Genomic DNA, 24,646 nt, shown 5'->3' on the forward strand with positions numbered 1-24,646 from the left:
GTCCACACAGCAAAGACGACCCGTCTTCAAAAACCCTTCCTCTGTTTCCCTGCTCGTTTCTCTCTCTCTCTCTCTCTCTCTCTCTCTCTCTGTCTCACACGCACTGTACCTTGCCAGAAGGAACAGAACCCCGGGCCACGCCCCCTTTTGTACGCCCCGTCCCGTCCCCATTGGTCAGCGAGGGCAACCGCCGTCAGCCAATGCGTGATTGCCACTGCGCTTCCCGACCGGGTCTGTGACGTTGCGCACCGTGGCTCTGCCTGCTCCTCCTCCCCAGTGCCCTCACCGGTCGGAAGGGAGATCTAAAACAAGAATTCACTCTCTCTTTGTCACATATCCCACCGCTCAGAGTGGAGCCGAAGGAACACTCGGCCAAACCTACCAACCCCATTACTCCCCCCTCCCGGGAAAAATAATCCGCATTTTGGTGATCTTTCCCTGCACGATGTACCATACGATACATGTAAGGCTGCAATGCCAAATACCACCGAGTTATCCGGGCATTGCTATCCTTCATAGTGCTTAACCATCTGAGTGGGGCGTGGTCTGTGACTAGATCAAATGAATGTCCCAGTAAGTAATATCTGAGGGAGTGAGTCGCCCATTTAATGGCCAAGCACTCCTTCTCTACAACCGAGTAATTGCGCTCCCTAGGAAGCATTTTTTTGCTGATGTAAAGAATGGGATGCTCCACCCCGTTAACCCTCTGGGACAAGACCGCCCCCAAACCAACCTCTGACGCGTCAGTATGGAGGAGGAATCTCTTGCTAAAGTCTGGTAATATTAGCGCAGGAGCCTGGCACAGTTTGCGCTTAATGGTCTCAAACGCTCCCTGACACTCTTCTGACCACTTGACTAAATTTGGCGCACTTTTCTTAGTGAGGTTCACCAGAGGATCGACCACGGTGGCATACTCGGGGATAAAGCGGCGGTAATAACCGGCCAATCCTAACAGTGACCTCACCTGGGATTTAGTTTTGGGGACCGCCGCGTCCACCAAAGCCTGGACTTTGGTGGCTACGGGTTTCACCTGTCCGTTTCCCATGATAAATCCTAAGTACTGAGTTTCAGATTTCGCAAACGCACATTTTTTTAGGTTGGCTGTCAGCCGGGCAGCCCTCAGAGACTGAAGGACGGCTGTAAGTCGAATTACATGCTCTCTCCAGGTGGAGCTATATATCACCACATCGTCAATATAAGCTGCTGCATACTCACGATGGGGATGTAACACCTCGTCCATCAGTCTCTGAAAGGCGGCGGGCGCACCATGTAACCCAAACGGCATGGTTTTAAAATGGAACAGACCATCCGGAGTTGAAAATGCCGTTTTTTCACATGAATCGCGGGTTAAAGGGATCTGCCAATATCCCTTCGTCAGGTCCAAAGTTGAGATAAACCCGGCCGTCCCCAGTCGGTCGAGAAGTTCGTCGATCCGAGGCATGGGGTAGGCGTCGAACTTGGCGATAGCATTGACCTTTCGAAAATCGACACAGAAGCGATTAGTGCCGTCCTTCTTGGCCACTATAACAATAGGACTGCACCACTCGCTTCTGGAAGGCTCAATGACCCCAAGTTCAAGCATCGCCCTCACCTCGTTCTGGACGCCACTCCGCCGGCTTTCTGGGATCCGGTAGGGCCTCTCCCGAACAGTGACCCCTGGCGGAGTAATAACAGCATATTTGGTAAGGTTAGTTCTGCCGGGCACGTCAGAAAACACATCCCCAAATTTCCCAATCAACTTACGCAATTCTACTTGCTGATCTGGAAGTAACTGTTTCCCCATTGAAATCTGGCTGGGGCTAGGGGTCTCTATACAGGGTCCTAAGTCATCCTCCATCTCGCCTGGGGCTATGAATAAGACCTCCCTTGCCTTCCAGGGCTTTAACAAATTGACATGATAGATTTCTGTTTTATTTCGGCGATCGGGCTGTCTAATTTCATAATTCACTAATCCTATGGCCCGTATCACCTCATATGGCCCCTGCCATTTAGCACACAGTTTCGATTCCAATGATGGAAGAAGCAGCATTACTTTATCTCCTGGCCGAAAGGTTCGAATTCGTGCATTGGTATTGTAATGCCGCTGTTGCCGATGTTGAGCCGATCTGAGATTGTCCTGAGCCAGTCGACCAATTAAATCAAGGCGATCACGCAGTAGGAGCACATGCTGCACTACATTTTTAGAGGAGCCCTTGTGTTCTTCCCAACCTTCTCTCAACAGGTCGAGGATGCCCCGTGGCTGCCGGCCATATAATAGCTCGAAGGGGGAAAATCCCGTTGAGCTCTGAGGCACCTCTCTCACTGCGAAGAGCAGGTAAGGAAGAAGGGTAGCCCAATGTTTCTGCTCCCTCCTCCGTTCCTCAGCCTCCCTCCGGCTGTCCAACGCCTCCAGGATCGCCGACAAAGTGGTTGGGTCCATCCCACTTCTGACACCACGTGTGACAGAGTTGACCGATGGTGTGGTGCAAAATGACAGACTCCAGTCCTTTTCCAATTAAGCGCTTGGGTTTTATTTCCTTAAAAACCGGTTACCAAACGCACTCAAAAATAATAGGGACAAATAAACAATAGGGCCGCCGGGGTACACAACGATGTGTAACCCGACAACATAAAGAGAAACGGGGTTGCAGTCCCAAATAAACAAACAACAAAAACAGTCTGTCTTCCTTTTGTAATCCAGGAACGGGAAAACACGGGGGGTAACAAAACCAGCACTTCCGGGTAGTCGCTCCGCCGTCGTAATCCCGGAGCGTCCCGTTAGTGCTCTAAAATACAAAGAACAGATGGGTTAGCAAAAGTCCACACAGCAAAGACGACCCGTCTTCAAAAACCCTTCCTCTGTTTCCCTGCTCGTTTCTCTCTCTCTCTCTCTCTCTCTCTCTCTCTCTGTCTCACACGCACTGTACCTTGCCAGAAGGAACAGAACCCCGGGCCACGCCCCCTTTTGTACGCCCCGTCCCGTCCCCATTGGTCAGCGAGGGCAACCGCCGTCAGCCAATGCGTGATTGCCACTGCGCTTCCCGACCGGGTCTGTGACGTTGCGCACCGTGGCTCTGCCTGCTCCTCCTCCCCAGTGCCCTCACCGGTCGGAAGGGAGATCTAAAACAAGAATTCACTCTCTCTTTGTCACACCAGGTGAGAGACTTTTTTCAATTTCCTTTATTTTCAATTAATTATTAAAACAATACATTAATACATATACTGTATATATATATATATATATATATATATATATATATATATATATATATATATATATTTTTTTTTTTTTTTTTTTTTCAATGACAAAAAACAACCACAATTATTTTCCCCCCACCACCATGCAAAAATGAAAACACAGATCCTCTTTTCCATCCTTTATGTTAAAAATTAATATGTAAGTTTACTCCTTCTAATTCACACAGCACCTCATTTACACACCACAATTCCTCAAATTTTCCAAGATCTTTCAACACTTTATAAAACTCATAATCTACTTTCAGCCTACATTTCACCAGTATCTTAAACATGCTCAGCACATCATCACTCCCCTCCCGCTGCACTCTGTTCTTTCTAGTCTTATAAATAGCCAGCTTAGCCTGCCCCACCAGGGAATTCACAATCTGATCGATTCTTTTTGTTTTCTTCCTATACCCATTTCCAAAAATAAAAACTGTGATGTTAAAATTTAAATTGAAGGCAGTAAAAAACTGAGCTAAAAGACTAAAAATGGGTGCTAATCGGGAGCATGCGCTAAAACAATGAAACACGGTCTCTCTCTGAGCACAAAACGGACAGGAATCAGACACGCCGGGGTTAATAATGCTGATAAAAGCATTAACAGCAACAATCATGTGTAAAACCCTCCACTGCAGATCCCCAGCTCTCTTATTGAGGGGGGGTTTATACAAGCTGCTCCAGGCTGGCACTGTACTCTCCTCCTCTTCCAGCCTGGCTCTCCAGGGTGTGTCAGGGAGTGTGGTTAGCTGGGCCTGATGCTTAACAAGCACGCAAACTCTGTACAGGGCTTTGCCCTCCATGCTTGAGACAAGCCTCCCACTCAACCCCTCTGCTTCCAGTAGCGGCCCTGGAGGCCCCGCTTCTTCCATGAAAGCAGGAGACACTCGCAAGCCTGGGAACGGGGGCGGGATATCAGGGAGAGGGTGTCCCTGGAACAACTCTTTCAGAAGCAGCCGTCCCTCCGGAGACAAAGCGGATCTGAGCTGGCTCAAAAACCTCTCCACTCTTCGTACTGAGTGCACTCCCAGCTCAGCACTCAGCCTTTCCGCACTCAGCCAGCAGCCCTGCCGCAGGTCCAGCAGGTGGCGCAGCTTTGTGAGGCGAGCTCTGATTAGCTGGTGGTTCAATGCAGGGGCGTAAGTGCTTGGAGGAGCAAGGAGCGGGTTGTTTACAATTGACTCTTCCAGAAGCCAATGCAAAGTGGGGGCCTCCTCCCCTCTCTCAACCCTCAAAAGGCACCAGGCCCTCAGCATGCTCCTGTAGAAAATGGGGATCGATGACAGGTCCACCTGGCTGGAATCCACTAGGAACAGGTGCTTATCCAGCTGTAGCGCTCCTGCTCTCCTCAGCAGGGCGCAGGCCAGCAGTCTCCAGGACAGTGAGTCAGGTCCATATAGCAGCCGCTGGACTGACTGCAGTCGGAAAGCCGAGACCCGGCTGCTCACATCCATCACACCCTGACCTCCTTTCTCCCTTGGCAGGTACAGCACTCCTTTCCTTAGCCAGTGCAACCCGTCCCAGAAGAAATCCAGCATCACCTTCTGCACCTCTTCCAGCAGCCCCTGCGGTGGTTCCAAACACACCAGCCGGTGCCACAGTGTGGATGCCACCAGGTTGTTAATAATCAGAGCTCTGCCTCTGTAGGACAGCTGCGGGAGCAGCCAGCGCCACCTGCCCAGTCGCCCCTTCACTCCCTCCAGCACCCCCTCCCAGTTCTTTATCTCGCTGATGTCGTTCCCCAGGTGCACCCCCAAGTACTTGAATCCTCCCCTGCTCCATTGAAGCCCTCCAGGCAGCGCTGGGGGTCCGCAGTCCTCCCACTGCCCCAGCAGCAGTGCACAGCTTTTATTCCAGTTCACTTTGGCTGAGGACAATGTCTCAAAGTCTACAAGGGTGCTGTGCAGTATTTTGATGTCCTGCTCCCCCTTGACCATCACCACGAGGTCGTCAGCGTACGCTGACACTGTGACAGGGGGGCCGGGGCAGTGCGGTATAGACAGTCCACTGATCCCTCGACGCAGTTCTTGGAGTAGGGGTTCGATGGCCAGGGAGTACAACATGCCTGACAGTGCACAGCCCTGTCTAACCCCCCTCTGTACTCTGAAAGGAGCACTTAGCCCACCGTTTATCTTCAGTACACTGTGAATGTCACGATAGAGCACCTGAGTCATGGCTATGAAGACAGGGCCGAACCCGAAGGCCTGCATGGTCCTCCACAAATACTGGTGCTCAACCCGGTCAAAAGCCTTTTCCTGATCCAGTGAAATCAGACCAGTGTTTAAGCCAAATATCTTGGAGACTTCCAAAATGTCCCGAATCAAAAATATGTTGTCAAAGATTGACCTGCCGGGCACACAGTAGGTCTGGTCTGAGTGTATCACTGAGCCCAGGACATCCCTCAGCCGACTGGCCAGGGTCTTCGACAGCAACTTGTAGTCCACACATAACAGTGAGACAGGTCTCCATTTCTTTATCTCACACAGGTCCCCCTTTTTTGGCAGCAGCGTTACCACAGCCCTCCTGCAGCTAAGTGGCAGCTCTCCTTTGGCCAGGCTTTCATTGTAAACCGCCAGGAGGTCCTCCCCAAGTTCACTCCAGAACGTTTTATAGAACTCTGTGGGCAGGCCGTCTATGCCAGGGGCTTTCCCGTTGTTCAATCCACTGAGGGCAGCGGAGAGCTCCTGCAGAGAGAGTGCTCTCTCCAGCCCCTTCCTCTCCTCTTCAAGGACCTGTGGCAGACCTTGGTGGAAATTGTGTGTGTTAGCTGTGTCTTCTCCTCCTACCTGACTGGAGAACAGCTCTTTGTAAAACTGCACAGCTCTCCTGCGGATCTCTCCTGCGGATCTCTCCTGGCTCCTGCAGCTCCCTCCCATCCTCCGCACGTAGGCAGTGGATCAGCTTGCTCTGTCCCTGTTTTTTCTCCAGGCTGAAGAAATATTTGGTTGGGGCGTCCACCTGCGATACACTCTGGAACCTTGATCTTGTTAGCGCTCCCTGTGCTTTTGTGTCCAGCAGGTCAATGAGTAACACTTTTTTTCCTTTGAGATCCTCAACAAGCCTACTATTTGATGTGGACTCTAGAGCCTGCTGAAGCTCCAGAATGTCCTTCTCCAAAGATCTCATTGACTCATTGATGCCCCTTGTAACACTCACAGTGTACTGCTGACAGAGCTGGCGAATCTGCACCTTCCCCACATCCCACCACTGTGTCAGGGAACTAAAACTGGCCTTTTGCCTTCTCCACTGCTGCCAGAAAAAATTAAAACAGGTTTTAAAATGTGCATCATTGGTTGATAGGGTGTTAAAATGCCAGTAGGCGCTGCGCGTTCTAACTGCCGGAATTAAAACAGTTACTATTAAAACACAGTGATCGGACAAAGCAGTAGGGGTGATAAAACAAGACTTTACAGTGCTAAAATGGTGTTTAAAACAGTAAAAACGGTCTAATCTGGCCAGAGAGAGCTAATCTCCCCTCGCTTTTACCCAAGTGTACTGTCTTTTGTTAATATTCAAAGTTTTCCACAGATCTTTTAACTCACACTTTCCTGTTATACGGCGCATCTCTCTGGCTGATAATGTGTGGGGTTCTACGTGATTCCTGTCCTCTTTGTCATTTTCTGTACAATTAAAATCTCCACCCAGAAAAAGATACTCATCCGCTTCACATTTAAGAAAGGTTTCCTCTAAAACCTTTAAAAATAAAACTCTTTCTTTACCGTCCGTTGGTGCATAAATGTTAATAAAAACGAGTGAGGTCTTCACCATTACTGCACGCACTACAAGGAGACGTCCTTTAATAACCTCCTCAACATTAACAGAAATGGGTTTTACATTTCCAGCAAATAAAACAGCAACCCCGGCGCTCAGAGAGGACCCGTGACTTAAAACGATATCACCCTTCCATTCTTTCATCCATTCAGTACAATTTCACATTTAATGTGGTATTACGCTGTACTGATATAACAAACTATGGGTAATTACTTTATATAAATTATCATGTTATGCACGAATGTAAGAATTGGCTTTCTGTGGTGGTGTACTTTTTTCTTTCAAGTAGCATATATCTAAAATCGATTTGGTTTGCAGGTAACGTCCCAAATTCTGGGCCGCTTTGGTTTTTAGATAACGTCCCAAATTCTGGGCCGATTTGGTTTTTAGATAACGTCCCAAATTCTGGGCCGATTTGGTTTTTAGATAACGTGCCAAATTCTGGGCCGCTCTGATAACATCCCAATTTCTGGGCTGCTCTGGTTTTTAGATAACGTCCCGAATTCTGCATTTTCGAATTCAGGCCAGTTTTTGAGATATTCTGCTCAGATGACAGCCGAGTTTCTAAGTCATGGATGCACAGTTTACCATGAACTGGACCGTTAATTCATTTAAGAGTAACCCTTAGTACATGAATCATGTATTTTTACTCTCCCCAGAAAACATTTAGGAACATGGTATAGCAAAAAAAAAAAGACATCTCATTTGCTTATGTAATGTCCATCAATATATAGTGAGGCGTAGGGGTTTATCAGAACTTCGGGGTTTAAGAGACCAGTGCCCTTCAACAACTTCAAATAAATCCTATTGTATTGTATTAGTCAACATTTCCCTTATCTATTCCTGATAGTTTATACTGTAGGTCAGGGGTTTTCAACCTTTTTTGAAACTGTACCCCTTCTATCTGGAGGTTTCAGCTCGAGTACCCCTTTACAATTTTCGCTCAACTGAACGGTACCTCAGTTACAATAAAATGGAGAATAATCTGATGACCCCCCCCCCCCCCACCCTGTTTATTTAATAAATCTGGGTGACAAACTGCTGGTTTAGGACAGAACAACAAACAGTAATCTTAATTCTTAAAACTTTTAACTACAAGTATTTGGATGCACAGAATTAAAAAGACAAGTGTTGGGTTAGGAGCACACCTATTTTTTTGTAACTTTGACAGCCTTTTTTAAATTGACAGCCTTTTGTGAAAGTGAAGGCCTTTTGATACCCAGCATACACTGCAATACCCAGCAAAGTTATACACTGATATTCTGATAGCACAGCAATTCAAATGAAGTTTGTAATTGGTGTGTTCCTCAAATACACAATAAAAAGTGATATTTATAGGTTATACAGTTATACAGCGATACAGTGGTTTCGGACATCTAAGAACAGGTACTACTAGCATCTGGATTCATACCCAGAGGTACTCTGTAGCCTCCTTGGACATTCACAGCTTGTTTGACACACTCTTGTAGTTGCCCGTTTCTGCATATAAAGCAAAATGCTTTTTGTCAATCTCTGTTTTTTCTTATAAATCAGTCTTTGCAGGAATCATTCCAAAAACACTTGAATCAGTTAGGGACTACCAGTCTGACACTACAGGCCTTTAAATTGCAGTACCAATTTGCAAGTTGCTAAGTGGTTGCGTTCCTCAAATTTGCACTGCAAAGAGATATTTTAAAGAATAGGGTATATAGTGCTTTGTTTCGCCTCTGCTCGCTTTTGGTGCAAAACTATGCTCCGATACACTCAAGCTGATACTGTGATCACAAAACACTTGGAATGGACTTAAATTGGTGCTTCTGTTGCATAAATACACTACAAAATGTGCACACTTCAGGTCTTATATATAATGGACATTTTTTGTATGTATTTTGCTATAGGAAATCGCGGTCGGGGGGGAGGGGGGGGGGGGTACTCCTGTCGTACCCCATGAGTCCACAAATCCTGGGCCAACAAACTCGCTAGTACTCTCTTTAGATGCACAACAGTCTTAGCTAAAGAAAATTGGTTCCTTCGAGTTCGTGCGACCCACGACCGCCATTGGCCGAGCCTTACCCCGATGGTGTTTTTATAATGGGATTTGCCATAGGGAAGGGGGTGGTCTCTTATCGTACCCGTATCTCCACGACCCCTGGGCCAACAAACTCAGAAGGGCACTCTTTGTGTGCACAAGAGTCTTAGCTAAAGAAAAACATCGGCCACGGGTTCATACGCCACCCCACCGCCAGATGGTGGGCGTTGCCCCAAAGGGGTTTTATAATGGGATTTCCCATAGACATTTTTCAGGGTGCTATATCTCGGGTTCCGGGGGTCCCCGAGACTTGAAAATCGGTACGGAGGTCCACCTCGGGGCCCCTGTCGATCCCTCCAAGCGACGTGTCCCCAGCTAGAAAGGACACCAGTTTAGACTTTTTTTGCCAACCTGGAGCTCAAAAGCTATTGGAAATGCAACCTTGACATTCCATCATGCTGAAAATGTGTAAATTTGTTGAAAATGTAGCATTTGAAAACGGGTGGCTCCCTGTGAAAGAGGGCCCCCAGACATGACCCTAGGAAGTTCAACCCGGTTTCTAGGCCCCAGGGTCATGGAGATATGACCCCGAAAAGGGTAGTTTTTGGACATTTTTGACAGGGCGTATCTCGGGTTCTGTGGGGGTTAGGAACTTGATTTTTTTTTGTGGCGGGGCGCCATGGGGCCCCACACAAGGAGTCACCATTTTCATGGTTCAGATGCCAGGACGGCTTGGCAAAGTTAATTTTTTCGTCATGACATGAGTTTTTGGGTGAACCACCACACTGTTTTAGGGGGTGGTTTGGGGTGCTCCCCTGAGTCTATATCACTTTGAATGGTGGTTCTACGTGCTCGGGTTCGAGAGATATGCCTGAAATATGTTTTTCAACCCTGCTATAGACATGAATGAGGCTGAACACCCTGAACGCCCTGAAAGTATTTTCTGCAAAGAATTGCTACGAAACTGAGCATATTACATTCAGGCTGTTCTAGAACCCTTCGAACGGTGGTTATAGCTGCTCTGGTTCGAGAGATATGAATGAAAATGTGTTTTTTAACACTGGCATAGACATGAATGGGGCTGAATACCCGAAAATATATTTTGCAATGGTGGTGGTACACGTGTGTGGAGGGGAATTTGAGTGCAGGTTTTGCGCAAAAGAGGGGCGGGGAAAAGACTGGGAAGGGTAGGGTAAAAGAAAAATTACTACAATCATTTATTTTCACTATTTGTGTTTAATAAAGGAAAACGACTGCTTTAATTAATTTTCACGTATCTATTTCAGTGCAATGTAGTTTCTTCATGTAATAAGAAATACGTTTTTTTTAACATTTACATTTTATTTCTGTTTTTTCATAAAAAAAAAAAAAAAAGATTTCTGGAGAGAGTAAGAAATACGTTAACTTTGATTCATGTACTATGGGTTACTCTCAAATGAATTCACGATCCAGTTTATGGTAAACTCGGCTGTCAGCTGAGTCCCCAAAACTGAGCTGAATTCGAAAATGCAAAGCGGCCCAGAATTTGGGACGCTATCTAAAAACCAAGGCGGCCCAGAATTTGGGACATTATCTGAAAAGCAAAGCAGCCCAGAATTTGCGACGTAAATGAAAACAGGGGCAGTCTATATGTAAAACTGTGATTACATTAGAGATAAACTAATGTATCCTCTAACAAAACTGCAATAGAGTATACATTTTATATTAAAATATATCGCAAAAACGATTATAGATATATGCTACTTGAAAGAAAAAAGTACACCACCACAGAAAGCCAATTCTTACATTCGTGCATAACATGATAATTTATATAAAGTAATTACCCATAGTTTGTTATATCAGTACAGCGTAATACCACATTACATTTTAATAGTAAGGTTGTGGAAAGCAGATCGATCTCTCTCTCTCTCTCTCTCTCTCTCTCTGATCACAATGTTAAAAATGCCGGCAAGCTTTTCCACTCGTGTGACGACATATTCATGTGACAGACATGGACCAATCAAAACGCGAGACTGTTATGCGGTTACATCCCAAGAAACTGGCCTGTGTCATACTTCCGCCAGGTCTTCTAACCCCTTCGGGGGCGTGGCCTACAACTTTCCTCTTTAACTCGTCATCTAAACGCCTCCCTTCCTTCTTCAGCGGCAGAGTACGGTGTGAGTTGAATTTATTGCTCCACACAGCTGGGAAAATGTTTCAAATGGGCCCAAAAATCATCTTATTGCTTCTCCTTGCTTTCCCGGCTGCCCTCATCGGCTCAGTAGGTAAGACTATATAGATTTCTATTTCAGTGTGTTCATATTTGCAATACGTTGTTACTGTAACTTGTTGGAAGTTGATTGTAGATTTCTGTCTGAGATCTAAGTTACATAGACGTGGCACTAAAAGAGTTCAACATTCTTTAACATCAGGTACAGAAGACTTTAGAAATGTCAGTGGATGTTCTGAGGAGTTGCATTCACGAAGTGGTGCTTTGTTACTGAACGTTTTCTTTTCTTTTCTTTTTTTTTAAAGATAATGTTCGGTTACTACAAATCACTTGATCTCTAAAGGGTTACGTGGCGTTAAAAAAAAATGTACGTTCAATTCTGTTTAACACTGCAAAGCAAAAGAGATTGGACATACTTCTTTAAACGAGCATTGATCCCTATAAAATTCACGACATGTGGTTGTAGAATGTAAAAAAATAAATCTGCGCAAAAACCAATGTATTCTGTACGCGAGACAGACAGAACGCCATAGTGAGCTACTCACTGTACCCCTTTGTGCTTATAACTAATATCATAATAGTCAGATATATAGTACCTTTCTACTGCAACTATAAAACATTCATTATAATACATAAAAAATAACCTGTTCTAGACAGTTTTTTAAAAAGTCGCCTGTACCAGTATGATATCTAATCATGTGCAAATACTGTTTAGTATCAGAACACCCTACGTTAGTATACGTGGCATTAAAACAATCTCTTATTAATCATTCGTGCTAAGGTCTCTAAAAAAGAAAAAAAAAATTACATTACAAATACCGTGCGAGTTATGTATGAAAAACGTTTGGAAACTGTAATTAATAGAACCATTTGTTTGGAATTGGAATAGCACCCCAAAACCAATTTAGACTACATTAAGCGTTTTAGGTAAGTCCTGCATACATTTTTATTTTAAAATACTGTGTATGTTCATCCCGCTCTGTTCTCATTGAAATGCGTTGTAGACTCTCACAAAATCTGAGAGCAGTTTGGTGACGTGTCCTATCTGCTGCTTAATACTGCACTACTGACAGACAGAAGCAGCATATGAGTTTTTAATCACTATTGCAGCGCTTCAGCTAAACTTTTAAACAGTTGGAAGGGATTTTGGTGCATCAATTATAAATTGGCTACATACCACAGTTATGTTTTTAATTGCGTACATTTAAATCCGTGCTGTACACCCACATTTGAAATCCTTGATTTGTAAAAAAAAATGTAAATGTATTTCTAGTCCAATTAACACCGCTTGAATTGTTCAGCAAGGTCTGATCCCTACTTGGTGATTATCAGCTCGTGGTCATTTCAATCAGATCATTGGAAGTGGGTGACATTTACTGCAGTAATGTTTAGCAAAAGAAATACAGGTTCATTTTATTATGCTGTTTTATAGTATTTACATTCATGTTTGTATAGTGTATATTTACTAACTAATAAACACAAAATTAACATTTGTTAACATGACCCTATAGTTTTATAAGCACAAGCACAGTACGTTTTATATAGGTATTTTTATTACTATTGGTGTACAGTTGTATTGGAAACTACAGGGAGTTAGGAGAGTTTCTCAACTTTTTGGAGGTACAAGTTACCATCCCTCAACTACAGCCCAATTTCCACAGTGTATTTGATTCAGTGGAGCATGCAAACAGCTGACAGAGAATCCAGAGTTAAGAACTAATAATACAAAAAAAGTTTACAACCACATTTTAACCTTCCGTGTTACTGGATATCAAGTTGTAAAATGATTGAACATTTCTGTGTTTCTTTCAAAACTCCACATGTGAGGCCTGTGTAGCTAATGGAAGTGCGAGCCGATTTATGCAATCATGTTGTTAGCTGCAATCTCTTAAGTGTCTGACCTTAGCCTGACTGTGTGTGTGTCTGTGTTTCAGGGACAGTATCTGCTCAGGAGCAAGACGAGGATGTGGCCCCAGACTCTACTGTGGAGGAAGAAGATGAGGAGGAGGAGGATGAGGAGGCAGTGACTGATGAAGCCAGCGTCACAGAAACAGTAAGTGAAGCCAGTAGCACAGTAATGCTTTTAGAGATCATCTCCATCAGATAAATCAGTCCATATCCGTTCTCACATCAGTCGCTTTATACCTGGCAATGGACAGATAGTGGAAGCGGCCCAAAAATATCTATTTAAAAAGACAATTAGCTTAAATAGTTTTGGAGTAAAAGATTGATTTAAAAGTCAGCCCGGTTTGGACCCCTTGACCCGATCAGACTGAAAGTTTAAATTTTAGTTTTTTTTTTCACACAATCGTGAGCACGGAGTTTGGTATAAATCGGAGGGGGTCGGCTGCTACCGGTTCTGTGATTTGTCACAGAATGACCCTGCTCTGACTTGCAGTAAGTACCACAAATAAGGGTTTGTAAAGGGTTAAACATTTAAACTGTAGACGACAACTAAAAATACTAATCGATATCGAGTTTTACTTGCGCAGATCTGTCCTGATCTTGCATTGGTTTCACATTGTGTCAAGAAATTATTTCTCGTATATTGATGCATTGCAAACTATATTTGAAGACTATGTGTAAAACTGCAATATATACAAAACGCTTTAGAGGATTATTGTATTAAACGTAGAAGGTATAATCAGCGTGCCTGTGGTCTCATGCTATGTTCTACAGGAGAATGAGGACCTACAAGATGACTCGGCCGCAGCAGAAGCTACCTCCCATCCTGATGCTGACACAACCATCGTCTTTGTGACTGGGGAAGGTGAGCGGCTGGAGACCTCGTATGACTCTTAGTTTTCACAAGAGGACATTTCTGTCCTTGTAGCTTGTTATGATCTCTGCTCTCATTCGCTGCGGTTCCTGCAGTATTTTTTGATGTAATCTGTATTGAAGTGTTTGTCCCCGTTCAGGCGCTTCTCTTCACTTCTTGTTGCCTGCCATAGATATGTTAGGTCGACCAAAGCGTCTTTATATTAGTGTGCTGCAGCGCCTTCTAGTGCTGGGGTGTGTACTGCCAGCAAGACCATAGTAAACTGGATCTTCCTCCTACAAATACACTGGCTGATCTACCCTGTTATACTGAAGTCGGGTTAAAGCACTTTAACATAGACTTCATGAGAAAAAAAAGGACTTGGAATGATTGTAAACAGCATAAAGAGTGAGAAGATAATAATAAAAATAAGCAACTGTTAGGACTAGCAATATTTTCTACTATTTAAGATGCTTTGATACTCTGCTTGTATTTCGTTCGTCAATGTGGAATATCCATATATTTCAAAGAGCACGCTATAGATAAGATGCTGCTGCTGCTTCCTGGTATCTAATCGCTTCCTGGTATCTAATCACTTCCTGTGCTGCAGCCCTTTATTTGCAAGCCCCCTTAGCATATCTTGAGTTAACGGGAAGCATTTCATCTTGTGTGTGTCTGTTACTCGTGAACTTCCTGTTTTTTTTTTTTTTTTTTTTTTTTTAATATAACACTTAACTCCTTGTTTGTGTGACAGAGTTCCCAGCCAATCAGATTGTGAAGTTCCTGGTGGGCCTCACCAATAAGGGCAGCGAGGACTTCACTGTGCAGTCACTGGAAGCTTCCTTCCGCTACCCCCAGGATTTCCAGTTCTACATCCAGAATGTGAGTAACAACTCTTTCTGCACTGCATGTTTCAATCCATGTTTCTTTAGTGAATGTAATGCTCATGAAAGATGAGGGACAGTGGCACTGACTAGAGTCAGGCATCTTGAGATCTTCTCCTCACAGCTCTGAGACAGAGCGAGAAAGACCTCAATCCTGACCTGAACACCCCCTCCCACCAATCGGTCCTGAGCCTGTCTCAAATAGAGTGACAATTGTGCAGTGAGATGTCGATTACCCTAAGATTACCGAACTGAAACGCTAACAATTATAAATCGGCCAGTAATTCGGATCTTGTCCAAAACTGAACAAGATGACATCTCTTATATAAGAACAGATATTCTAAACACGGCTTATTAACTAATGTGGGTCATGCGTGTTCTAGTGTGATGCATTGGGGAGTTCAATTTATTTGTTATTTCATTAAATGTACAGGTAGTAGACAAAAAATGGAAACACCTGGGTAAATGAGGGACACCAAGTATATTGAAAACAAGGGCATCCACACAGGTGTGGCTCATGCTTTAATTAAGCAACTAACATCCCAGCATGCTTAGGGTCATGTATAAAAATGCTGGACAGGTCTGGTTGCCTATAATTATGGCTAGCATGGCTGCAAGAGGAGACCTCAGTGACTTTGAAAGAGGGGTGATTGTTGGGGCGCGTTTGGCAGGAGCTTCAGTGACCAAGACAGCTCAACTTGCTGATGTTTCACGAGCAACAGTGTCTAAAGTGATGTCGGCATGGAACTCCGAGAGCAAAGGGCAACAGTGGGCGGAAGCGCATACTCCAGGATTGTGATATCCGTGCATTAATTCGAAGTGCAAGGCAAAACAGACGAGCAACTGCAGATCAATTGACTGCAAATTTCAACCTGGGGCGCGAGCAGCCAGTTTCATCAAAAACGGTCCGCCGAGAACTTCACAGAGCAGGATACCATAGTGGCCCAACACCCTATTAAGTGACTTTACATTGGTGTTTCCATTTTTTTGTCCACTACCTGTACATTTGTAAATCTATAAAGTGCTCCTCTTTATAAGGCTGTAGTCTGAAGCTGTCGTAAGAAGACAATGCTGTTTGTGTTCTCTTTACAGCAAGAATGAAAGTGCTAGTCAAATGGCATTATGGGGCAAATGGGAGCCACGACCATGTAGGCTTATAACTGGTTCAGCAATATAGAGGGTCGTCTTTATAAAGGGGGGGGTGTTGTATTAATCTGGTGATAATGGGGTTGATTTCCAGTTGGCGGTAACAGATCGTGTCATTATCTCAACACTATTGAACTGACCGCAGTGGAAGTGTCTCTCCGGCCAGTATCCCAGCACCTTGTCCTCAGATCTTGTTGTGTGTAGCGTGTGTTCTGTGGTAGAATGAGCCGTGTTTGTGTGCTTCAGTTCACAGCCCTGCCTCTGAGCACCGTGGTGCAGCCAGAGAAACAAGCCACCTTTGAGTATTCCTTCATCCCTGCCGAGCCCATGGCTGGACGCCCCTTCGGACTGGTCATTGAGCTCCACTACCAGGACAGCAATGTGAGTGCTCGCTCCGAGCTCCGAGGCACCAGCCACATTCACAAAGCACAATGCTATTGAGGCGGTTTGCCACAACGCTGTATGTTTGATTTGAAGTGCTTGGTTTTTTTTCCGGTTCCAAAAATGTGCTTTTCTGAAACAAATGGTCTTTATCTCAATTCCAGGTCCAGTTCCTTGTACAGGACCATTTTGTTCACTTTGATGTTTCAGAAAAGCAGGTTTCTGGAACCGTTTCTTTATCCTGCCTAAATATGCGTCGTACACAAGCTATGCTGTGATTTATATAGCGCGTCTGCAGGGAATGAGCTACATCAGTATATAGAGGATACCCCGTGACCCTTTCTAGAGCTCTGTAGTATCCAGCGTGTAACATGCCTCCTGATCTGCTCCTCAGGGAAATGTGTACCAAGATGCCGTCTTCAATCAGACTGTCACTATCGTCGAGCTGGACCAGGGGCTGGACGGAGAAACGTAAGCATTATATACTTTTACATCCTGATTTAACCATTCATTATAACCGTGGTGAACCCGGATTTGAATGGGGTGCCATTGCCATGCTTGGGCTGTAGAGAACAATCCCTTTTTAAAGGTTTATCTGGGGCTGTCTGTCCATCTGTATGTCTGGAGAACGGCTTCTCCAGTTGCCATGGTATTTGATAGTAACAATATTAGAGTATGATTCTGGTTATGATTGAATGGAGCCTTTTCAAGAAAGCTTGATTCGGAGCAGACTCCCGCTGTGGTTGGATGCAGAAGGAGAAATGGAATGTGCGTTTGTGTAATCAGACTTCTCTTTGACAGCGTGTTCCTGTACGTGTTCCTCACTGGACTTGTGATGCTGGTTCTCGTTGGAATTTACCAGGTTCTGGAGTCACGAACGGTAAGACGTCTGGGTGTCTGAGGCTGCGGTGGGGGAGAGGGGGTGGGCTGACCTACCAAAAAGCTCTGTGGTTACAGAAAGAAAGGAATTGGTGGGCTGCAGTGTGAAAGATAGTGGGTGTTAGTGGTTAAAGAGTGCTGGGCTGCAGTGTGAAAGGTAGTGGGTGTTAGTGGTTAAAGAGTGCTGGGCTGCAGTGTGAAAGGTAGTGGGTGTTAGTGGTTTGACTGCTGGGCTGCAGTGTGAAAGGTAGTGGGTTTTAGTGGTTTGACTGCTGGGCTGCAGTGTGCTTGAGTAGCTCAGTGGTTAGTTAGAGGAGGTTCAGGTTGGAGTAGCTCATGAGAGAGGACCTGATTGTACACACATTGAAAGGAGGTGAGCGCAGTACAGGCTCTGTGTTCCGGGGCTGTAACCCTCTCTCGTCCCTCGCTGTGCAGAGGAAGAGGTCAGCGGTGAAGGTGGAGACGGGTACAGGGACCATGAATGACGTGGATATCAGCTGGATCCCACAGGAGACTCTCAATGTCATGAGTAAGTTGGCTTAGACCTTGATAACCTTTCCTTTTTCTTTCATTCACGTTGAGTGGTAAAGGAGCTGGGATGGTACAATACAAGACCGCAGTGCACGGCAGAAACTTGCCCACCTGTTTCTTTGTGTGGCCATTCTGGGCAACAAGACAACTTTGTGTACCCCAGTTTAAAATATTGATATGTATTGCTGGCAATCAAAGATGAGGATGATCTAAAAAAAAGTATTTGATTGTCCATAATGATAAATTAAAGGTTTCCAACTGTAAGATGTTCTATAGAAGTTGAAATACACCACCAAAGTGTTTACAAGGGGATCTATAGAAAATTTGTAGCCGCATATTGATATAAAATTAATTTAACTTAAAGTGGAGTTTGAGCAGTAAGTGCAGTCCAGAATATAGGAAGGATTAATCAAGCTGGTTGGATCATCCATTGCCATCACTGTTGTGGCTGCATGATTTTGAATTAAGATTTCATGCCACTATTTTGTGGAGCAGATTTCTGCTTTTAAGATATCTGAATTCTTGTATCCCGGTTTTGCAGAGTATCCCTCTTTCAACGCATCCGTTTTTGTCTGCAAGGATAAGAAATGTTTTTTGTGCTCGTCACTCATTTCTACACTGCATGGAAATGGCATTGATGCGTGAGCGCTATGGCAGCTCGGAATGCATCAGAGTCCCGAAACCGCACTAAACATTTTTCAAGTAATTCACACAAATTAGTTTACGTTAATTCGTATCATAAGAAGTAATTTACAATAAGCGATTGATACATTTTTCCGTCTCAGGATATTAGTTTCATCAGAGTTTGTCTTCATGAGAATTGACTGTGTCTGAAATGCGCGCTTGCCTTCACTCATTGTGACTGCTGCATGTACCCTGTGTGTTGTACCATTGAGCTCTCTCGTTGCATAGAAAAGTCCATGTTTTTACTGACATTCCTTGTTTTGTGTTGTGCAGACAGGGCGTCCCCGAAAGCTTCTCCCAGGAAACGCACCAAGAGAGCAGTCGGCACCGACCAGTAATCCCCCCTCCACCCCCTCCGCGGGACCCTGGATGTGGAGGCAGACGCCCCTGAAACCAGAGTCTATCCACACCCCCTCATGGGACTTCACCTCCAGAACTCTCTGGACAGAGTTGCAGCCCGCACAGCCCCAGCAGCTCTCTCGTGTTCTTATATTCAATTGAGACGCACAGTCTGTGCATACAAGGAGTATTGATTGATAGCTGGCAAACCCCTTGAGCTGTACTAAACAGGCACATACATTTAAAACTCTCATAACAATCCAAGAAACTAGAGACAAAGGTATTGTAAAACTCGTTGGTGGAAGCTGACAAGTTTATTCAAGTTTTTCCACTTTTTTTTTTGACTGGTATGAAACAACTTTGCTGCATTCAGAAACCATAAAATTAACATTGAGGTTTCTACTGTGAAACTAAAAGATTCACAAACAGAAGCACTGAAAACCAGTTTAGTAAATCTGGCCCATCTTGCTAAAGATCTGCTCTGGATTGAGATTGCCATGTGGTTGGTCCCTTTCAATTCTGACCTGAACATTTCACTGTACAATATGGACATTTGTGTATCTACATAAAATACACCTGCAGTGTATACACACACACACACACACACACACACACACACAGAGTTACACAACAATACAATGTGTCCCTTGTATTGGAAACCATTTGTACCCATCATTGTCCTGTGGGTTTGTTCTTTTCTTTTGGTTTGATATTTTAATTTTAGATCTGCAACAGCAGTTTTAAAAAAAGACTAAACCTGTATTGTATTAGACCTTTAGTCTATCTGTAGCACTGTTACAGAGGAGGCAGCTATACACACTGTAAATACTGCTGTTACACTAGGCTATAGAGTCCTGACCTTCACATTACAGCTGGCCTGGACTGGTCAGTCTAATTGACAGACTTGCCCAACAAAACCGAGTGAGATCTGTGTTTTATAAAGCACCTGAATCTGAAGCGAGTCTGGATCAATAAAGCTGTGATTTCACTGCCTGATTGTTAAGATCTTAATCTCCCGACCCCTCGGTGTGATGGTGTTAGCTGAGCAATGCAGTTCAGTTCATCACTATGTACAGTCCCATGCTGGAGTGTTGGTGCTCACTTGAGTGAATGTTTGCTTGTTAAGTGAGCACCAGTGCTCAAGGTTGTCTCTGAATATGGTTGTAAATGAATTCCAATTTAATGCAAGATAGAGTTTTTTTTTTGTCTGGTACGGTAATGGACACAATAAAATTTTATATAAAAAAAAATTGTGTTAATATTTTTTTTACAAAACAATAAACTCAGTATGTTTAGAACATATTGGGCCATATAAAAAAATATGAAGAGATTTTCACATAATAAACAGTAACTATCTAACTGCACATGCTGTGATGTCAACACAGTGATGTCATTTGACATCTTGATGGCTGCTGATGACATCATAATAACCATGTCCAGATACACACATGCTGTAATTGTATCATCCTTAACAATCAAACATGCATTAGTGCTGAAGTCTTTATAGATGTCATTGAATGTCTGTTTCTTTTAGCATTTCTATGCTCTACTTTTTCATTTGTATTCTATAATGGGTGCTATGACTTTTAATCATAAATTGTGTGCATGGGTATTTTTTCCTTTGTTCTGAAGATATTAAAAGTCTATCACTTTCTAATAAAACACTTTTAGTTGTGTAAATATTTTAAAAGAATCAAACCTGATAAACTAATTCATTAATTACCTTGAAATGCAGTTTTTCTATTTGCTATTCTCAAATTATTAGCTACGGCAGAACCTAGGTTGTTCTGTCACCTGTATTTGATTTTTGAAAGAACACACATGTACTGTTTTTAGCTTGTACTGTAAGATTTAATAGTAATTTCCTGATTGCTGGAGTCATTGACTCACAAGGGATAGATAAATGGTATAAAAAAGCTTTTGGAAGTCCATTCCAATTGCTGGGTCTCCCATCAGTCTCGTGATGACGTTAACGAATTAGAATGATGAACTACAATTACCCATAACTGCTTTAAATATCAAATCTAGGTTTCCATGAAGAAAGTTGTGATTTTATAAACAAAGAATTTGAAAATAGAATTGTAAAAAGTCCTGCATTTCAGGATAAGATTGATAAATCTAAGTATAATCTGAATCCTGGTATTTTCCTTTGCAAGGATGCTGTCTGTACATATTTAAAGTGTTTCCTGCCCCTCTGCTAATATGGTAAGTGGCAGTGATGACATTTAGCTGTTGTCACGTGTCGGTGTCTGTGACATCCTTATTACAGCGCTCATACTCCTATAGGGGGCGACGGGGAGTCAAAATTACTCAATCCCACAAAATCCTTCTCCCGTTCAGTCACGTTGTATAATGATAACCCGAAACAAAAGAAGTCTTAGAGTTAGGAGATCCATTAGGCAAAGAACTCAGTGGAAAGGTCATTTGGTAAGAGAAGGACATCATTTTATTTTTTTTATCTTTGAAAATGATGTGTACTAAGGTAGTTTTGGGTTTGTAGTTCTCATTTCCTGGCATTCATGTCAGTGATAGGAGACATAGTGATTGGAATGGATTTGCAAAGGCTGCTGGGAGATGGGAGTTCTTTGAAGCTGTCTCTTTTCTCACTTTGTTAAAATATGTAGCAAGGTCTTAAAATCTATTTACCGAAGCTTTATAGTTTACCATTGTCACTGCTCCCCTCATTATTGTGCAGCTGAAGTCTCATTTTATTTTGGTCTTCAGTGTATGCTTTCTGTGTGGTTTCCCAGTTAGAACTCAGCTTAACCTGTGATAAAATGTTGCTATGGTGTTTCATGGTAAAATGTTAAAACAAAATGGAGTTAAGAAATAAAGCATGGGGGTAAAAAACAACAGAATGATGATGAAATTTCAGAAGCTGCTGAACGGGGACAGGGGTTTGATACAGACTTAAAGAGTAAGTAGCGGTACACGTCCCCACATGTTGCTACAACTGTTTAAATAATGTACCTGGCATTTCTTTTCATTAACATCCTGACAACTTTTTACAATTATAACTTTAAAGTCTGTTTCAAAGCTCTTTGAATTATTGCCCACATTGTCAAACAGGTAACACAGCAATAACGATCTATGATGTGGTACGGAACCAGAGCACTTTGTTATGTTTTTTTAAATCGCTCTTCCTGCATTGATTTAGGGGACAGATCTCAAACCCCAGTGCACTGGAGCAGACATTTTGAAAAGAGCTTTGAAACAGACTTGAAAGTTATAAGTGTAAAGAGTTGTCGGGATGTTAGCAATGAAAAGAAAAATGACAGGTACGTTATTTAAACAGTAACACTTGGGGACGTATACTGCTATATTATTTGAACCCTTGCTACTTACTCTTTAAATATCGCTATCAAAGATGCACATTGTGTTCTGAGTGGTCCGATATTGAATTTGAATCAATATTCTGTATCAGAATCCACCTCGAATCACTTTCTGTTCCAGTCACCACTCCTGTTGACTTTTTAACACTCAAAAGTACCCCTGTGGCCTCAATAGAGCTCCAATACAGCCATTGCTCTGTCCCCCTGCAAACCCTCCCCCTAGTGGATATAAGAAGTATCACATGGAACAAATGGCACGGAACGCAAGCACCACCTAGCTCTCAGCCTTGTTGTTTTTTAAAATGGGTGCTTGATTCTCTCTGCAGACAAGAAGATTGTCTCTAATGAAAAATAATGAGAAACAGTATTCAGCATTTGTAAGTATCACAGTATCTAAGACGTCTCTGTTTCAGTCGTCACTAGTACTAGTACTACTAGTACACCAGCATGCAGCATTGGGAAAGTTACAGTACTTTAAAATGTAATCTGTTAGTTACAAGTTACAGTAACTCATTACTCTCAAAATGATTCCTTACAGTTACAAATAGTTACTTCTCAGCTCAAAGTATTCTTTGAAGATCCATCTATCGAACCAATGCTCTCCCTCTTCTGATGTCGTTTTCTAGCAAGATGCTATTAAAAGCTTGGTCATGTGACATGTAAAGTTTAACTTGCACTGTTGAAGCGCTTTCTGATTTCCGCATTAGGCATTAGCCATAGTCCTGTTCTGAAACGCAACGTTATTTTTTCACATAAAATGTAATCCGTCGCTGAACTCTTTTTAAAATGAGATTGCAGTAATGCGTTAAATAAAAACACAGTTAAGAAAAGCGTATTCCTTTGTATTCTTTCTAAAGACTAAGAATGAAGAAGTTTTTAAGGTAACCATCCCAAAGAAGACTGAGGAGAGTTTAATAGCGGTAAGTATTGATGTACAACACTGGACGCCATGAAATAACTGTACAGTTCAACACCAATTCCCTGTTTCAACCATAGGGGGCAGGACTCTTTCCAGCTCATCTCAGCCCATTGAATTGAACGGAAAAGCAAGGGCTGGACGTGAACAACAAACTGTAGAGTGTTATTAAACTATTATAGTGTTGTCACAGTGTTATTACCATGTTATTATCATGTAATTAACTCTTCCTATCCTGTAAACTAAAGGGCTGGCTAGTTCGTAAGACCTGCTATGATAATATTATTGATATCAGTGCCAGCTGTAAAGCCTAGGGTTCATTATCACAGTTTTGCTTCTGGTTGTTTCAAAAAGACTGTAGATGTTGAAGGAGCGAGGCGAAGGATTTCTGCCAGCACTCTTCATGCTGAACAGCTCTTAGCTGTAAGTACTGCTGATATCAATTCACTGGCTTCCTTCATCTTGTTATCTCTGGAGTACTGGGTTTGAATTCAGTACAAGCAGTAAATGTGCCAGGCAGCACTGCTCAGTTCCAGTATGCTCCCTTAGCTTTGTGCATCATTCAGTAGTATTTTCTTTCAATTATCCATTACAAGAGTAAGGGTCGACTAGTGTTAAGTATATTTTCTTTACATTTTTTAATGTTACGTGTGATTGTGAATGTAACAATGAAGACAACAATGACCCTAAATCTCAGGTTCTTTGGCAGTAGAAATAGAAAATAAGCTATAAATCCAACAACTATGTTTGTAATTTTTTCATTAAGTATATGGAAAACTACAAAGCGGTATGTAATTCAATATGTTAACGTATGAAGGAAAATGTGTTAATTCTATAGGCTGATGCAAAACGTTTGGCCATAGGTGTACAGGGCTCTAAAACAAGCCAAGCCACTGCTGGAGAGTGAAGTATGGAAACTCTATTGGAGTTAATATAGAGATGTAGGATATTGTGTGTTAGTTGTGTGTAAATCTCAGATGACCAATAGGGGAGCACTAGCTAACCTGACATGGAATTCCTTGGTATATTCATACAGTATATTCAACCATGCATGTCTTCAGAGACACCGATTCCATCCCTGTCTTTATTATGTCTTAAGGAAAAGGAGAATAAAGCCATGAAAACCATTTCCACAAAAACCCTTGAGGAGGAGCGCCATCATTTGAGAAGTGTAAGTATCACTGAAATGTGTCGTTCTCTTACACTTTGTAAATGACTTGAATGGAACGTGGGTGAGTATCGCTTTCATAGCAACAAGCATTTCTACTGAAGATAGAAATACTGAAAGAAACTTCAATTCAATGACACTCCATTTCAACTCACCTTGATCCTACGAGGGCTGTCTGCAGCATATCTGAACCTCTTGGATTGTATTTGTGTATATGAATTGAAGGAATATTTGAAATGCATCTTGTCACAACGTCATTGTCAGCAGGGAAGCTGAGACGAATGACACGCGGTTTAGAGAGGAATCCGTTATAAAACACTTTACTGGCTACCTTTGAAGGTGTTCTTTATGCAATGTACATTTTAAATATATTGTATTACCTGTTTAACATCCAGTGATGTGTGTTCTTACCATTCTGTATTAT

The 24,646-nt window shown here is 43.0% G+C and overlaps 1 protein-coding gene across 1 annotated transcript; it reads left to right on the top strand.

The window, feature by feature from the left end:
- The first annotated feature begins 11,110 nt into the window (after positions 1 to 11,110).
- LOC117417389 (translocon-associated protein subunit alpha-like) lies at positions 11,111 to 20,468 on the top strand. Its single transcript, XM_034029528.3, has 9 exons — positions 11,111 to 11,259; positions 13,139 to 13,257; positions 13,884 to 13,974; positions 14,717 to 14,844; positions 16,239 to 16,373; positions 16,768 to 16,844; positions 17,175 to 17,253; positions 17,688 to 17,781; positions 18,741 to 20,468. Exons 1-9 carry the CDS (start codon positions 11,187 to 11,189, stop codon positions 18,803 to 18,805), a joined length of 861 nt encoding a protein of 286 aa, XP_033885419.3. The 5' UTR covers positions 11,111 to 11,186; the 3' UTR covers positions 18,806 to 20,468.
- Positions 20,469 to 24,646: the final 4,178 nt, after the last annotated feature.

Source organism: Acipenser ruthenus, chromosome 18 (genome assembly GCF_902713425.1).
Source record: "Acipenser ruthenus chromosome 18, fAciRut3.2 maternal haplotype, whole genome shotgun sequence".
Lineage (NCBI taxonomy): Eukaryota > Metazoa > Chordata > Actinopteri > Acipenseriformes > Acipenseridae > Acipenser > Acipenser ruthenus.